At 53.1% G+C, this 17928-nt stretch overlaps 2 protein-coding genes across 3 annotated transcripts in view; one reads left to right on the top strand and one right to left on the bottom strand.

Annotated features, from left to right (window-relative positions):
• LOC122381225 (fibroblast growth factor receptor-like 1) overlaps positions 1 to 6349 on the top strand; it is a 50289-nt gene extending 43940 nt beyond the window's left edge. The window contains exons 4-8 of the mRNA XM_043365169.1: positions 1321 to 1529; positions 2097 to 2250; positions 3319 to 3434; positions 4212 to 4446; positions 5483 to 6349. Of these exons, the coding sequence (XP_043221104.1) occupies positions 1321 to 1529; positions 2097 to 2250; positions 3319 to 3434; positions 4212 to 4446; positions 5483 to 5835 (1067 nt within the window). The 3' untranslated portion in view covers positions 5836 to 6349. The remainder of the gene's footprint in view (positions 1 to 1320; positions 1530 to 2096; positions 2251 to 3318; positions 3435 to 4211; positions 4447 to 5482) is intronic.
• On the bottom strand, positions 6280 to 17491 carry LOC122381224 (E3 ubiquitin-protein ligase KCMF1-like). Of its 2 annotated transcripts, none has more exons than XM_043365167.1 (8): positions 17112 to 17491; positions 14646 to 14813; positions 14131 to 14270; positions 10020 to 10267; positions 9325 to 9457; positions 8783 to 8985; positions 8474 to 8546; positions 6280 to 7630 (listed from the first exon to the last, which is right to left on the bottom strand). In XM_043365167.1, the coding sequence occupies exons 1-8, from the start codon at positions 17158 to 17160 to the stop codon at positions 7196 to 7198; spliced, it is 1449 nt and encodes a 482-aa protein (XP_043221102.1). In that variant the 5' UTR covers positions 17161 to 17491; the 3' UTR covers positions 6280 to 7195. The 2 variants fall into 2 exon arrangements, with proteins under 2 accessions (XP_043221102.1, XP_043221103.1); XM_043365168.1 differs by having other exon boundaries at positions 10026 to 10267.
• Positions 17492 to 17928: the final 437 nt, after the last annotated feature.

Here is a 17928-nt window from a genome sequence, read left to right as displayed (position 1 = left end):
GATGCGCCTCATTTGTTTACCTGCACACGCTAATACCCTCCAATATGACAGTCTATTATTTCGCACATCGGATAGGCCTTTGTTCTTTCCGGCCCACCTCCGTATATGAGGTTGGATCTGAAATGTAAACAGAGCGATAAATTGGCTGTTTTCATTAACGGTGGAAAACACGGTCACAGCTCTGTCCAGGGGGGCCTGTCAGAGCGGACTGTGTCTATTGGAGCGGGCCTGCAGTTGAAGCGGTGGTCAGTGGTCACTCCTCGCCTCTGCAGTGCCCCGCCTCTGGTCCGCCCCGCCTTCTCAGTACCTTTAGACGTCCAGCGGTGACGGTAGGAGGCCGGCCGTCGCAGCTTTGATGCCGTGTTTAAGATGCGAGTGACACAGCCGTGCTGCCTTGCACCTCGCTCCAAAGTTAATGGCCGCGCCGGCTCTGCCGTTTCGCCACAGTGGCATTACTGCCACGCGACTACCGCCGCATTTGGCATTTTCCCCGGCTGAGACGTCGCCCGACTCTAACTTTGTGCTATTCATATGCATATTGCACGGTTTCCGTTATTGCAGACGGCATTCAGAACCGGTGAGGGAGGGCTGGCGCGGCGCGCTGGGACCGGTGATAAAACTACGCATACGGTTCGCACAGCACAGAGCAATCAGCCGGGCGTCAGCACCTTCAGCGCGACCCGCGTCTCCGCGGGCTCACCACCCGGCGCCCGGCCGGCCGGCACAGACGAGCTCCAACGCAAACACTGCGCCAAAATGGAAAACGTGCCGGCCATTCATCTGAGGCGTTTGAGCCATCGGCGCCGGGCGTGTTCCAAGTGGGCCACATTTGTCAAACGGCTATCGGCGGGCGCGCGCGGCGCGGATTACACTCCGATCAGTGCCTCTCAGTCGGTCGATGACATCCAGCTGCCTCCGCGCGTGACCTTTGGTGACCCCGTGTGACCTCGGGCCAACCCCGCGTGGCATCGCACAGGGGCGACGAGTGGATGAAATTGCTGGATGATTTATAGACGTATATCACGTGTGACTCGAACAAAGCCCACCCTTCTGCGGTGACTTCGAATAACTTCATTATGGGATTATCGTCTCTTAATGCGATTTATGTGTTTCAGTCATTTGTCGGGCTCGATCAGAATTTTCAAACTCAATTCATCCAATCGACCCAGATCCTTCAATTCGACATCCACGAGGCTAAGTTTTGTTTCCGGACTGAAATCAACTCCGCGTGTCCTCGGTCCACACGCAGCGCCCAGAGTCAGACCTGCACAGTCCTCCTGTCCCTACTGCGCCCTCTGACCTCTCTTCTCCCCTCCACAGACCCGAAGTCGTCCACGCAGTACAACGGGCGCGGCGCGGGCGGCGGCGAGCGTGTCATGGCAGACAACCTGGTCACCTCGCTGGGCCGTCCGCCGGTGATCCTGCTGCAGCGGCCGAGCGGCGCCGTGGTGCGCGGACCAGTCGGCTCCCGACACCGCCTGACCTGCACCACATCCGGCTACCCCGAGCCGCAGGTCAAGTGGTATAAGGTGAGCCATGGGGTCTGCCAGGAAACGGCAGGGTTTAATGCTGGAGAGCTGCAGAAGTTTCGGTGTGCCTGTTTTTGGTTTTTATTTTGTTGACTTATTGATCCCAACTTTAACCTTTTAGTGATTTGCGTCGCGCGTTTTGAGATCCTGCTTTATGTTCTACTTCTTGCTGCAGTATTTCCGTCATCCAATTGTTCGTGCATTTGTTACTCTTGCCCGGAACGCTTGCATTATTAGGAGCCTAAAATATGGCATCTATGATTACGGTCATGTATTTTGCCGAGGAATGCTATGATATATTCGTCTGCTTTAAATGGTTTACCGCAAACGTTTATAACCCAGCGAGGCATTTATCATCCTCAAGGCGCTTAGACTTCTATTTATCGTGAGCATAACGCTGAAAGTTGAATCGCTCGTAAACCGGCAACTTGCAACATAAAACATGGTCTGACTAATGTTGCTGCTGCCGGGCGCCGTGGGCGGTGTTGCCCCGGCCACGGATGTTCCGGAGGCAGCCCGGACAGCGGCTCGTGCTGCTGATATCTGACGGCCGCCCTCCCCTCTCAGAGCGGCCACGCGGTGCTGAAGTCGGTGCGGGTGCAGATCCACGGGCCCACCCTGGTGTTCACCCAGCTCGTGCCCTCCGATGACGGCGTGTACATCTGCGTGGCCTCCAACGTGTTCGGCTCGGCCAACCACAGTTTCACGCTGCAGACCACAGGTGAGCCTCCGACCCCCGACCGCGGCCTGTGAGCGCGTGCCGCGTCGGCCTACCCACCGGCCACCACCGCCGCACCCGCCACCACAAGTTGCCGCTCCGCCCGCAGCGCATACCACACATGGCACACGTAACGACCCATTGTGCCGTCTCCATGCGACCATCGCAACGGCAGTCGGCACACGATGGACTGCCGCCAACGACGGTGCCGTCGAAGGCGTGCCGCGTGCTGAGCGGTGCCCGCTAAGCCGCCGGCTTTGTCGGCGACAGTGTCACATTGATTGCGTGATTACGACAGTGCCGCAGTCGTAATGAGTCTGCCGGCCGCCACCGCCTTCGGCAACTTTTACAATGGCACGTGGATCGATGACGGCTGCCGCTGCCGCTTGTGTGCGTATGTGTGTTTGTCGAGGGTCTCTGTGTAAATGATTGCCTTCTCATGGTGAATGGCTGTAAGCGGTCGTTCGTGCATTATTATGCTGGCGGGGGATGCAGTGTGCCGACCGACGGGTGCTGGGTGCGGTTGCCGGGTGCTGGGTGCTGGGTGCTGGGTGCCGGGCGCTGGGTGCTGGGTGCTGGGTGCCGGATGAGTGGAGTTGGGTTGATTGGGTAAGGTAGTACAGCCGCTGAATGAATGATTGGAGACGGTAGTTTAGCAGTTGGTATTTACACACTGAATAATGAACCGAACTGAATGGACCAAGTTGACTGGATTCCTGACTCGCAAAACAAAGACGAACGACTTATGTCGCAGGAATTCTGCCAGTTCGCCGTACCCATATCGTCGTTATCCCGTCATCGGTCGTCGGAACCAACCCAAATCTCTGTCTACATAAAACCGGGCGACATTCAACACTGCCGGCCAGCTCGTTTGAAATTCAGACGATGTAGTACAAGCGCCTCACATGTACGTTCCTGTGTACCTACACCGATCGCGATTGCATTATACAAGATCCCAGCGGACGCCGCCGGCGGGGCAGATGGCCGAGCCGGTATCTCGGGCCGGCCGAGCACCGCTACAGTCCGTTACATCGCCCGATTTCATCTCTGACGCGCTGTCGCTCTTTGCAGAGCCGCTGTCACCGGACCCGGTATTTCTGGCGGCTCCAGCCAACACCACAGTGTACGAGGGAGAGATGGCCGTCCTTCAATGCCGCATACAGAGCATCTCCAAAGCGCACATCAAGGTGAGACCGCCCGCATCGTCGGCCCGACGTCAGATCGTCCTCTCTGAGCCATGAGTGCGGCAGCGACATCCCGGTTATCCTGCCCACATCCGCGGGCGGTCGGGCTGTGGACAGAGGCCCCGATCGGGTCGGATCGCTCTTCTGTTAGCCCTCCCCGAGGCGGAGAGGAGCGGAAATTACAGCCCCGGGGCAGAGGCCCGCGTCTCGCCCCCGGGCAGATCACACTGGGCGGGTTAGTGGATTGCGCTGGTCGGCTGACTGACTGCCGGGGATCGGACGGGATACCAGCAGGATGTTGGGTGGTGGAAACAAGAGTTTATTGGACCTTTCGCGGATGGGTGGGTCGATTCAGTGAGACTCAGTTATTGCCGCTGTGTTTGTACTGGTATTCTGGAATGCATACAGGACACTAAAACTTGAAACTTGAAAACATAGCGCTTTAGATGTCTAACTATTCTGAGAAGTTGTAGCTGTATTTATTCTGGGAAGAATTACAGTACATTGAAGCTTGAAAGCAGTCGCTGTATTTTTATCATATGTCAGCTGAAAACTGAAAGTTGAATAACTGACCGGAAGGTGTGATTGCTGGCACCTGCAGCTACTTAGCCAAGACTCTGACGTAAGTCCATTGTCCTTTCACGCCGCTGCAGTATAAATGACAGCTCATGCATAACTCAGGCGTTAGGCCACCCACTCGACACCATATTTGTACCTCCGCCCTACCCTATCGACTGTCCGGACTCCCTCCCCTAACTGACGGCCCCTCCTCCGCTGCAGTGGGTGCGCAAACTGGGGCCCTCCGCCACGGACGGGTTCAACCAGACGGTGATGATTGGAGACGGCCGATACGCAGTGCTCTCCGGGGGCGCCCACACGGTCCAAGACGGCGACCGCTACCTCACCAAGCTGACCCTGCCGGCCGTCCGGCCCAGTCACGAGGGAGTCTACGTCTGCATGGCGGCTAATGAGAACGGCTTCAGCGGCCGAGAGGCGTTCCTGCACGTGGCGCCAGGTGAGCAACAGTGCTGAGAGGGTGAGAAGAACGGGTAGCTAGGCCACAAGGACAAGATCTACCTTTTCACATGTCATATACATACCTGCATACCGTTAAAGTCTTACACTCGTGGGCTGTATGAGCCGAACTGTACGAATTGTCTGTGCAATAGGTACTTAACAAATATTCAATATCGATTGGTGTGTTTAGTCACCAGGAGTTAGAGATAGGATGGATGCCATTTGATGCTTGAGAGGACCGGTGACCAGGAGCTCCTTCACCGAGCGAATGTAGATCCTATGTGAGCCATTGCCCAACGGTGCCGTGTAACAGATGGGTGCGTCCGTGCGGCTCCGGCGGCCGGCACGGATCCCGCTGATAAGCATTTTTGTGTGGCCGGGCGTGTTTCAGCACCCCAGTTCACACGAGTTGCAGGCGCCGGTCGCATTTTATAAGTGGCGAGCCCATGCTATGTTCGTGTTTCCCTGAGTTATCGGCGCCGTTCGTTCCGGCTACCATGGGCGAAAGCCGGGCGGCGCGCTCAAAGTTTGGCCCACAAAAATTGTCGGAAATCTGTAACCGAGGGCGTCGGAAGAATTTGCCTCGTGGGCCCCGGGTCGGGCGCGGGCTAAGGAGCGATCAACCGCTAGGTGGAGGCGAACTTGTGACCAAGTTTGACGGTATCGGCAACTTAATGCGGCTGTTGGGTGCGTTTAGGCCGCTGGACTGATTTACGGTTGGTGATCACGCCCCAACAAAGGCCGGGGCGGACGAAGTGGCACGGCTAAATCTTCGGACCGGGGGCCCGTGCCCTGTCGGGCCTATCAGGGTCATATATTGCACGGACCATTTGTATGGCCACCCTGGCGCCTAAGTCCGGATCGATCACGGCAATTTTAGGTCATTTGTTCCCCGCCTTGTGACGCTAATGGTTCGATGATAAGTGTTTCTGCTGCATTCGATGTTGTGTCATTCGTTCCTGTCACGGTTGCCGTATTCCGGTATAGTGTTCACGGTTCGTTCTGTACCTAACTCCCCGTTTTCCTGTTCGCAGCTCCCACCGACTCCATGCAGGCGCTGCTGATCGCGCTGCCTGTGGTCGCCCTCGTGGGCTTCCTGCTGGGAGCCGTCTGCTGTCTGCAGCGCCGCCGTAAGGCGCTACCGCCACCTAGCGACGCCAAACAGAAGCACTATGCGTCGAGCCTGCCGCCAGGCGGCGCGCGGCAGCACTACGTGACACAGCGCTATGACAAGGATGGCGAGCGCTCGGTGCGGACTGTGCTCATGCCGCCGACGCCGCTACCCGTCACAGACGACGGCAGCCTGTCGTCGCGCTCGACGAACGCTCCGCCGCCGCCGCCGGCGCCGTACGACTACCGGCACTTCCGGCACCTGGACGTGGTGTAGAGACCGGTGACGGCGGCCGGCAGAGGGCCGCACTGACTCTGAGGTGGACGGGTGTGTGTGCACGCCGCCGGGCGAGCGGAAAGACGCTAACGGCCGGGACGTGATGAGTGCGTGGTGCTGAGGAGCGCGTGTTGAGTGATGGATGTTGTTTACCGCCGCGGTGCCGAGTGATGACTGTTTTGTACCCTGACTGTGTTGTCGTTCGAGATGTTCGGTACTGGTGTTGTGCGCTGTATAGTTACACGGGCCGAGGCGTGTAGCCTCTGCCTGGGCGCCGTCGGAGGGCGCGAGCTTTGTATCTAGTCATGTGTCCGTGCGGGAGGGCTGTGGGTGGGATGAGGGAGGGAGGGAGGGAGGTCAGAAGCTACCGGCACCTGTGTCAATACGCTGTCGGCGACCCGCCGGCGCTCGCGTTATAATCGATGTTAATCGTTTCACGCAATCGCTGGTACAGCAACAACTTTTATTTATAGCATTCCTCGGAGAGCACAGTAATATACAGATTTATAGGTGATTTAGTGTGTGTATCATCGAAGCATCATTAAGCGGGGAAGGACGCCCGCGCGACTGATAACTGTATCACATCCCGAGTTGACCCCTCCCAACACGCCTAGTTACGCTCAGCGCCGGACACACGCGCACGTTCACACGGCGAACACACGCGCACAGACACACACAGACTCGCGCACACGCCAGAAACAGCAATCACAGGAGGTCGAGAGCCGGCGCCGGCCGGGACGGACGGCGCCGCGCCGGCTCCCGCTATCAGTCGTCTTCAGAAGGCGGGGCTCACGACAGCAACTCTCACGCGCGGCGAAACTCGCTCCACACCCAGTCCCGGCGAGGGCCGCGCCCCTCCCTCACCTGGGATCGGTCGACTCCTTAGAGGGTGTCGTCAGAAAGAAGCCAGGTTAGTCGTCTCGCGCCAGTCCCTCGGCGGTCCAGTCGGCCGGTCGGTCAGACTAGCACAGAGGGCGCCGCACGCGGTGCCCAGAGGCCGGCAGGGTCGCCCTCGCCGCCCCCGCAGCTGGCGGCAGCTCATACGGCTGGTTGTGCGTCAGGATACTGCGCGTCGCTCGCGATTCGCCGCACGCACACGCACTCACAGGCACTACAGCGCAGCCGAGCGACTGAGCTGGCGCCCGGCTCCGGACGCCGGTACACCGCGCGCACCGCGGCCCTCGGCAGAGCACAGCACACCGGGCCGGCTGGGCCGCGCTGTGCGGCCGGACCGGCCCGCTCCGCCCGCCTCCGTGCCGCGCTGACTTCTCTGCGGCCGGTCCAGGCGGCCGGCCGGCTCCGCAGAGACGGCGGCGGCGGACAGAGACGGCGCGCACCCTGAGCGGTACCCGACGCCAGGCTAATGGGCGGACGGCTCGGCCGGCCTGCCGTCCACAGCAGCGGCGGCGGCGGCCGGCCGCGGCGGCTTTCTCTGACCGCGCACCCCGGCCACCACGCCGACCGGGTGGTGCACCAGGCCGGAGGCGCGCAGCTGCGGCGCACCGCGGCCCGGCCGCGCCGCCGGCAGACGCGACGACACGGCCGCCGGCCGGCCCGCCGCCGCCGCCGCTCCGGCCGGAGGGCCGGCGGACGGCGGCGTCACGCGAGCCGGCGGGCCTGCGGCGGCGGCGGCGGCCGCGGGTCGGGCGTCCCGCCCCTTCTGACCGGCCGGCTGGCTGGTGACTACCGAGCTGGGAGCGGGGGAGGCCGCGCCGACAGCCGCCGCCGGACGGCCGCTCGATTCACATATCGACGTAGAGTCAATGGAGTCAATAAGAGTGGACAGAATCACCTCCTGAAACAGCGGACAGCGTCGGTCGTGTCAAATCACAATCGTACGCATCTTTGTTAATATCGGCATCACAACATTTTGGAACTCAACTGAAGTAAACTGAGAAGAGCACAACTTTCTGACTAGGTATAGCTAAGCTCAACTCGTGCAGTAAAAAGCCATGTTCCTATTGACATCAAACTTGGAATAAAAAAAGCTGGGAGCAAAACAAAAACCGAGTGAATATTTGGTCCAGACAAAGCGTTGTCGTTAACTTATTAAAAAAAGTCGAACAAGTACAGCTGCTACTCTAAGCATTACCGACCGCCGAGCAACCATTTCTAAAAAGAACAATCATCAAATATTTGCTCAGAAACACGAAAAACAGTAGCTATCTCTTATAGTCGACAGGTTTACTTCCCTTTTATCAAGATGACTTTTTAAAACCGAATTATTCCATCAATGATCAAAACGTTGGGGAACAGTGGTCCGTAAACCTATCAAAGAGCGATCGACTTCCGAAAGCTATGACCTTTCTGGAGCAGGAAATCAAAACGATGACCGTTTCATTTGTGAATTGCCCTAACTAAGACGGCTTGGTTGGCGTGCTACGAAGGCACGTGCACATGGCACGTGCCGACGGGATCGGACACGTGCAGGGTACTTTTAAAAAGCACCTCATGTGTGCAGTCTGTTGCTGAGTCGAGCTGTCGGGGAGGGCTGTGGTCTAGGAGTGGTTTCAAGAAATTTACTTTTGATGTGTCGTAGGGTGAGTTCCTCAGACACAAGGAGCTACAAACTGAAATACAAGCACCACACGCCCGAGTCTATATGATCAGGCCCAGTACCTCTTTACGGTCCCCTCACCTGTACAAAGGCGCTACGATCGGCTCTGTTCATTTGACGGCCGGCCAGCTCCGAGTCATCCTCGTCCAGAATACTGTCAACAGAGACCCGCCACCGGTCAGCATCGTCCACCGGCCGTGAAGACCGGCACCAAACGGCAGCAGCCGCGCGAATCACCGTCTGCATAGCGAGATAAGGCAGAACAAATCATATAACGCCGACTGGTATCAGCCGTAATAAGCTTACAAGATACTTTTCACTGCAACAAGAGGTACTTTGGCGGTAAAACTGTACTCAAACACAAGCCCTGTACGATCGCGCGGCACCCACCTAGCCAGCAGAAACTGGGGTCCGTCGGCGGCGGTGGCCCCTCCGGCTCCGGAGGCGGCGGCTCCAGCCTCCTGACGGCGCGGCGCAGCGGCGGCGGCGGCCTCGGTGGCGGGCGCGGCCGTCGTGCTGCCGTCGGCCGAGCCGCCCGCCGTCGCCGGCTGACGGCGCGCGGGGCGGTCGCCGCGCTGACGCACCGCCTGCGCCTGCCGCGGGGGAGACCGGTCAGAGACGTCGGGGTAAGCCAGACAGGGTGCCGTACACGACAGAAAGTGAGCTAGTCTGAGCAGAGGCAATGGTACTGAAACAGTTAAATTATTGACCACTAAATGAAAATAGCGCGATATGCAAGTGTTAGGTCCAAAACGATACAAAACAGATCAACAACAGCCCTTCAATCATGCCAAATCAAAGTATCCCACGCTAAACAAAAATAGACAACACCAAAGCAGGCTGCATTCGTCAAGCACGCTCAATTTGCCTCCAGCCGTCTAATGAGCCATCTCCCTGTCTTGCCCCACTGCAGCCCCGTCCGATCTACTGACCTGCAGCTGCTGCAGCCGGGAGGCGGTGCCCGTGCCGATGGCGCCCACACTGGGGCCGCCAGAGACCAGTGTGGCGGCGCGACGCACGCCAGACAGCTGAGACAGGAGCTCCGTGATCGGGTCCATCGACTCCCTGCGAACACAGCGGTGGTGTGGTGAGCGCGGCGCGGATACACGCACAGACATGGGCATACAGACGGACACAGACAGACCATCACAGCATAAAATAGAATGAACAGTAAATTGGAACGACGGTGGAGCGTACCACAATTACAGTAAGCCTCTAAACCACAACACTGAGTTGATGATGCTTTGACAAATGAAGTCCATGAGCACCGTATATCCATAACCTACATATTTTTTCGTGTAGCGAAAAAAAGGTATCGCAGAGCTTCCTTGGGCACTGGAACAAAAAATATCAGCAAAAGCGCTTGATCTAAGCCCTGGAACATAACTGACAATCGTGCAAATCGCGTCTCAGCACCTCCCATTGGAATGCATGATATATTTTCCGCTCCCAACTCGTAGCGCATTGAGCTGCAGGTTTAGATCGGAAAATATGCCATGTATTCCAATGAGAGGTGTTGAGTCGCACTTCGCACACTAGAAAGCTAGGTTCCAGGCTAAAGAGAGAAGTGTTCGATATGACACATATCAGCACCGTTCCCGCCCAGGCGCCCAGTTCCTCCACTCACTCCCACCTGAAGTGAGCCGTGTTGAACCGGCGGATGCGCGGTGCGCCGCCCGCCTGAGCCGGGTGCGGCACACGGCGCGCCGACTGGCGGCCGGCCGGCGCCGGCTCGTCCCCGAACGAGATGAGATCGCGAGCCGAGAGGCCGCCGCTGCCGCCGCCGCGGTGGTGGTCCACAGTCAGGTGGGTGGGCAGGTCCTCGGTGACGTGGTTCGGCTCTCCGCTCGGTACAGAGGCGCACACGGGACACACCTGCGGAGAGGGGTGCGGTCAGATAGCTGGAGGAGACGCCCGCATGTGGACGTCATGTGGGGAGACGAGGACGGTTGAGGTCAAGCACATTAAGAAAAGACGCGGCTACACGGTACACACCTGAGGAGAGGGAGGATGCGGTTAGACGCCAGAGGAGGGAGATACGGTAAGATACCTGGAGGAGACGAAAGACGTGCTTTCCGATCCGGGAAGAGATGAGAGACACGGTAACAACACACACATCAGACAAAGCTGGGAGACAGGGGGTCACAAGATCACATACTATGCAGAGAGATGGCGAGACGCGGTCATACACCTGAGAAGACAGGAAGAGATACGATCGCTCATGGACTCAGCTGGGAGACAGGAATTGCGTTACGCTTGAGGATACAAGGTCACAAAATGGACACACCCCGTCGATAAAACATTGGGGATAAACAACATTTATGCGGTGGCACACGTAAGTCCACACACAGGGTCAGCATATAGTACCATGCATTTTTTGACGGTGTTCAAGGTAAGCAGAGGTCCATAACTAACAGTTTGTGCAGTCGCAGAAACAGCATAATGCGTTTAATCCTCTACGATCGAAATGGCAAACCATCTCCTTCCAACTCTTTATTTTACGGCCATAGCATTTTTAACGTCTCGATAAGACGAATGACCTCCCACTCGTCAGACATAAACAAATAGCAGCCCGAGAATTCCCCCGGCTAAAGAAACAGGAGTGCATAATGTACCACCATCATTCGATGCCATCACTAGCACGCTAGATCTAAATATATCACCCAATTAAAAAAGAGACACCCGACCATGGTGTGAGACTGGTTTCCGAGGAACAAATGTTTCGCAGTTGAAGATATGATCAGTTTCCCACAAACCAGCCAGCAAACCAGTAAGAATAGTCGGGAGCTGACCATAAATTGAACTACAGCTAAGGAATCAGACGGCAGACATAAATAGCGAAGACACTCGCGGCACTTTTCCTAAATATTGACCATGCCCAGGCGATGCTAGAGATCAATCAAAATGACGAGCCAATACTTCATGTCAGTATGACTCCATGAGCTGTACTTCGCTGGGCAGGTGATTATTAAAAGCCGACAATATCAATGAATAATTAAAAAGGTTTTCACTATTTCGAGGGCGTGTTAACTATAACACAACTACGATTATGTTAAGTCGTCCCGGAAACCAGGTAGGGTTTTCAATAGAAAAAACACGATTCAAACCAATAGTGCTTTTAACTTTTGAGCACAAAGCTTCGGTCAAAAGTAAAACGTGAAAGTCAAAGTGAGGAATAAATGAATTTATTTCCGAAAATTTTTCAAAGTTGTTTTGTGGTAAATGTATTATAGTGAAAACGAAACACGAGAAGAAATACAATGCCTGGTCCTAGTGTCAATCATGTATTTCATACGACGTGTATTTATTCATGTTTAGGACATGTTTATTTATTCATGTTTAGGACACTGCCGAATTAAACGTAAATGACATGACACAGAATACCAACTCCCCATAAACATAAGGCGATAAGACTAAGTCGGTTGCAGCGAATGACTTTCCAAATACATCAGACCTATCCAGAACACTGCAGCGGGACAGTCCCGTCCCTATCTGGCCGGTCGCGCCGCCGACCCCCAGCCCGCATACATCACTGTCGGCGACTGCTGTCGGGACACCGGACGTCACCACCGCCGTGTCACACCCGGCCCGTCACGGCACCCACTAACCAGCGTCACGTCCCGTCACGCCGCCCGCCGTGAGCCGGAGCCGTGACCGGCGGCCCGGCCCGGTCGCCCGGTCTGTCCGCCGCCACTGACATCCTCGGCCGCTGTCCGCCGGCCAACTCGGGCCCGGCGCCGGGCCCTGCCAACGGACCAGCTGCCGACGGGCGGGCGAGCCTGCCAACGGGGCCCCACCGGCCCGTCACCGGCCGCCGACACCGGCCGTCACCGGACGACGAGACGGCCCAGACACCACCACCAAACGACACCGGGTGACGAGCAGCCCCAGACAACCACCATCTAGACACCGACCTACAACGGGCAACGGGCGACCCGAGATACACCACGTGCCATCACTGACCATCAACGGGCGATGAGCGACTCGACATATAACCGACATAACCGACAGTCATCGGCCAGCCACCGGCCGTCACCAGTCAACCAAGATCGACCAGTCTCCGCTGTACCGGAGCATGGCCAAGGATGCCACTACCAGAAGCCCGACAAAACCCAGAGAGCCGACAACACCAGGTAACCACCAATGCCAGAGGGCTGGATAATGGATACTACCCGAACGTCGGCAATGCCAGAGGTCCGGGACTGGTGGGAAGTGAATGGAGGCAATCTCTCCCTCGCAGGTCCAGCACTGATCGACTGAGTGTATACCAGATGCCGGATAAAACAAGGTCCCGGAACAGCTATACTGAGGCTGGAAAATGTGGCCTAACGACACCCATCAGACACAGAGACTTAGAGATCGACATAACATTTTGTTCTACTGTCCATTTCCGAGTGGTTAGCTGCCTGGTAGTAACTACCCTTTCTCATTGTCATAATGGAAGACGCTACAGATGCAATTGGCTCGGTATAGAGCTAGATATATGTATATGAATATCCACATGAAGGTGGGTAGTTCAACGAACAAACAAATAACACTGGCCATTCAATCAACCCGACGGACTCAGCTAAAGAAAACTATCCGGGATATCACCCTACTTGGTCCACACATTCCGTCTTGTTTCTATCCAGAGAGGGAAAAAATAATCAAAAATATAGCATATGCCTCTACATTTAACAGCCTCACAATCAAACAGTTATCGCGGACCGGTGATATTAGTAGCTAAAGTATCTGCGAATACGAGCGCAGCCAATCTTCATAATGCTTTCCTGAACAGCCGATATAAAAAATATTTATTTCTTATTTAAATGGTCAAATGTTGATAAGTCGAATAGGTCTTCACTTTAGGCTAACTACATGCAGATGGAAGCTAAATTACAGCAAAATAAGTCGATCACAACACGGTGGTCTCGCTACGTGAAGCCGGCGTGGCATTCCACAGTGTTGAGCAATAAGCGGTCAATATATGAGTCATGGATAAACACGTGCCGTGCAGCCGAGAAGTGGCGCCAGCTGATCAATGCATGCAGATGGCGTTTCGACACACTTTCACAACCGTCTACTATTTCTCTCTTGCTGAACAACAATGGATTCCACGTTAGATAAGAGAAGACCAGCATCGGTACACGGCATGCACTCAAAATAAGTCATCATCGTACGTAGCATGCTAGCACATATGTTCGCAAATCAGGGAGGCCACAATTCAATCACGTGAGATGACATGTGAAATGTCACTTGGACCGTACCAAAGATGCACTATTAGCATCGTACCCATGTTTACCAAATCGCAGCTCTCTCCAAGAATGCCAAAAATATCCCGCAACCCAAGCACTTCAAGTGCGCATCACTCAGCTGACCACAACGCAGCGTCGTGGCGAAACCCAGTGCCGACATGCGCACTGCGCAGTGCCGCAAACTTATTAACCACTGGACGTCCTTTCTCCGTGTTCCCCGTTGAGCTCAGCTCCCCACAACTGACTCGACCCAACCCTATAGCCCTCCCTTTCCCAAGTACCCCGAGCCCCGCTCCTCACAACGGACTCAATCCAGCCCTATAGCCATCCCTTTTCCCACTCCCTGTTGAGCCCAACTCCCCACAACTGGAGGACTGACTCGTCCCAGCCCTCCAGACAGCCCTTCTCCCTGTCCCCTCCGAACCAATTTCCCCACAACTGACTCGTCCCCTCCCTCTTTACTTTCCTTTCCCGAGTTCCCTCCAAGCCCCGCTCCCCACTCACCACTTGTGTGACGGAGTCAGAGTGCTGAGCGCTGACGTGGTCGGCCAGTGTCGTCTCTGTGAAACCCATCCGGCCACAGTGTGGACACACAAACGAGCGCGGTTGTTCCAGAGGCAGCGCCTCGCCGCCGTACAGCACCTCTGTGAGCGGACAGACACGCGCAGGGGGTGTCAGTAGAAGCTAGATGATCGGGTGCAACGTGTGCATGATGGATGAATAGATTTACACGATAGACTCGCAAATAGAGCTACAAAAATGGAGAGACAAAAAAGTGTCTTCGGTAAAGCTGGACGAAGATCGGCTAGGACGACTGCATACACTTAAAAATACATCAAACGTTCTAAAAAGGGAGAAACTATATGAAAATATAAACCCATTTATAGGTTTTACCTCAACAAGTCCCTGATTCAGTGGTGAAACGTAAGACCCAACAGACTCTCTAAGACGAGCAGCGCCCTTTCTCCTCTCCTCTACCCTCCAGCGTCTCTGCCCGTTCTGCCCTCTCCCCGCCTCACCAGCATCTGTGCGGGTGAGGATGCACTGCATCGGATGGTCGGCCGTGTGGCGCGTGGTCGTGGAGCCGGCCTCGTGGCAGCCGGCGCACAGGTCGTAGTCGTAGCAGATCAGACACTTGTAGCGCCGGCCGCGGAAGTTACTCCGCAGACACGCGTCGCAGCTGACACCTGCCGGGGACGGCCAGCGGTTAGTGCGTCCAAATGGTATGATAGTGATGGTGTCACTTATTGACAGGTATTGTGAAGCATGAGAGCAGTATAATGACTAATTGGCCAAAAACCTAATTTCTTCTGCCGTTTTGCCTCAAAATGAAGAAAGATACTTATTCTGACTGTATGTGATCCAAACCAAATGCATGAAATACATAAAATGTAATAAGCAAAGCCTTGAAGCAATATCAGCCACAACATTCAGGCCGAACACGTTACATGAAGTATATTACCTGTGCAAGTACATAAAAGCACAAAATATATCCCAGTAATTAACTTTGACATCAACAGTAATGCTGCAAATGAATTCCCCACATACACACGCCACATAAGGCCTGGAAACTACATCTCTTGTTCCCCTCAGGCCACACATTGAGCCAGTAGGTACATCAGCATTACCACATGGTGTTTCCTGATTAATTTTGTCACATGAAAGTATTTCAGAGACAGAAGGAAGGAACACCAGACACCGCATCCGACGGCCGTCGGTGATGGCATCACCAATGGGAGAGGTCCCCGCCCTGCCCCTAACCTTCAGAACCTCTGTTGTCAGTAATGTGAGGTTGACAGGGTTTAATGCCCCAATTCAGGTTGTATCAGCCCTGAACTGGTATTTCAAGCTTCGTTTAAAACTTAGCCCCATCGATTAAGGCTATTTATATAAGAAGCTTGTTGAAACATAGGTAATTACACACCACCTGAACTGTAAACTTTGTGTTAGAAGTGAACCACAAACAAACACAAACATGAGTGAAACAGTTCATGGATTCAATGATATACCCTTGTTATCCTGTGCCTGCTGAGACAATATAGAATAAGACATGTGGCTAGAGAAAGATATGAGATGTTTCCAAGACTTGTTCCACCTCAAATCCTAATAAGTTAAAAATGTAGTGAATATAACTTGTAATGATACATAAATGTTCATATTGACACACTGATTTTTGTTGGTTTGGATTCATCACATCTTTGAAAAAGTGACTTCAAATGTCAACCAGGCATCATATTTCACAGAAGAGCAGCTCTTCATGACCATTCACAGAAACAATAGTTATCTAAGCCCGGTGTTATTTACTTCAAAGCTAAGTACAGATAGGTTGTCACACCTGCATGACCTACTTCTCAGTGATAAAATTGTTCTTATTTAGCTATCAATTTTCAAAACAAAATAAAAATGTTGAGGTAAGCATTAAAAGTTTACAAATACTACAATCACACAAGCTAGTTGCTTAGAATAAAGAACATTAGTAAGTACACATCTTGTAAAATGTGATAGCATTTGACTAATGATTTCTACTGTTTCCTGTTCTGTACCACTTATAAAAAGTATACCTCTTATACATTTCAAAAATTGAGTAAGGAATAAACACTTAAAATCTTTGCGGACCCAGCTTTCAACATTAGCTCCATTCAGCTGAAAATTTTTCAGTCTAATAACACCTCTTAGTTATGAAAGCCTGGTAGTGCCACTCAGCTTCCACCATGAGACACAGTGAGATGGTAGGCATTCAAATGCCTTCTATATAAAGCACACTGCTTGAATAAAAAAAAAAAAAACAAGAGAATTTATTACAATCTCAAAAGGAAATTTTTAATACCAAGTTATAATGTGTAACCTGCTGCTCTGGTAACTCAAAATGGAGTGACAATGTCCTCTGAGCTAGGGACTGGAGGGTGGCTTGGGAGTTGGGGCTAACTTCATCTGCCACCTTTTTCAGTTCTTATATCACTCGGATGAACAATAGTAGCTGCAGTGGCAGAGTTACGGTAGTTGGTGAGCAGGTCAACCATTTTCAGCTATGCATGTATTTGTGCAAATAACTGACATGATCTAATTTTACAGCTTCTGGTAGGTAAATGGAAGGAATTTGGATTAAAAAACAGGTTAACTTAACAAGTCATATCATTCTTTAGTTATTTGATAGAATATTACTATTCTTGCTTTACATTTTCTCTACAAAGTCGGTAAAATACCCACAATTTAAATACAGAAGACCACAATCCACAAAAGCATTGCTAAGATTCATTTGCACTATCTGCATCAATAGCAAAGTAGGTATTAAATGATAAATTACAGAAGACAAACATTTTCAGTGCACAAAGGAAGTGATGTATCATAACTAACAGTTTAATCAAATGAATAGGCATTTGATAGTGATGGAAAGGTATGCTATCTTCAAAATAATGCTGATAATAATCAGAGATCACACTGCGCAACAAAGCACCACACTCTCGCATGAAATAAATTGTCCTTACCTTCATGCCGAGACATTCCTCTGTCAGTTTTTGCCACCAGAAATGGCATAAATTACCACTATTTATAGAAAATCAGCAAACCATATGCTTAAAGCATATTTGAGACGGAGTAATCTTGGTAATTACAGTGATAACAATGCAAAATAAAAGAACGAATTGACACCAAAGTTGAAGTAACAACAACTCGTCAGCTTGATGCGACAACCAGTTTGGGTGATTCTTGGATGAACAGCACCTCCACAAAGAGACAGCACCCAATACTTCACTCAAATTACGTATATAGCACGGCACATTGAATATTAAGTCCCATAAGATCTCCGAAAATGTTTTTCAGCAAATTCTTGCACTCTCCCCGCAGTCTGTTTTTTCTCTGTGTTGTGTGCGCAAATCTCCCAAAAATAAGTAATACTTCGCGCCACAATTGCCTTTGTAAAATGCTGCCATATGTCGAGAGATGTGCATTTCATGAAGGAAATTCCAGAAATGATGACCGGCCAGCAAATCGCACGAGACAAAATAACATGGGATTCTATTCTATGGATATGCGGTATGCCCGGTATGCCCTAATACGGCTCGGATTAATTTATATAATCAAGATATGTTACGCTTTAACCCGCGCCGTGCTGGGTAGGGGGGAGAGGGGGGCGTGAAAAAGCCCCCTCCCTCGACCTGACATGCATCTTTTCCGCACATGTTGTGAAAATTTCAGACAAGGTCAAGGTCAAGGACGAGGTCGCTCAAGGTCAGGTCACCAGGTCACGTCAAGTGACTTTACCTCAGAAAAGGTTAAGTTCCAATGCTCGCTATAGCTACACCG

Source organism: Amphibalanus amphitrite, unplaced genomic scaffold (genome assembly GCF_019059575.1).
Source record: "Amphibalanus amphitrite isolate SeventyFive unplaced genomic scaffold, NRLGWU_Aamphi_draft 000116F_arrow, whole genome shotgun sequence".
Classification (NCBI taxonomy): Eukaryota; Metazoa; Arthropoda; class Thecostraca; order Balanomorpha; family Balanidae; genus Amphibalanus; species Amphibalanus amphitrite.
This window is presented reverse-complemented; position numbering and strand designations above follow the sequence as displayed.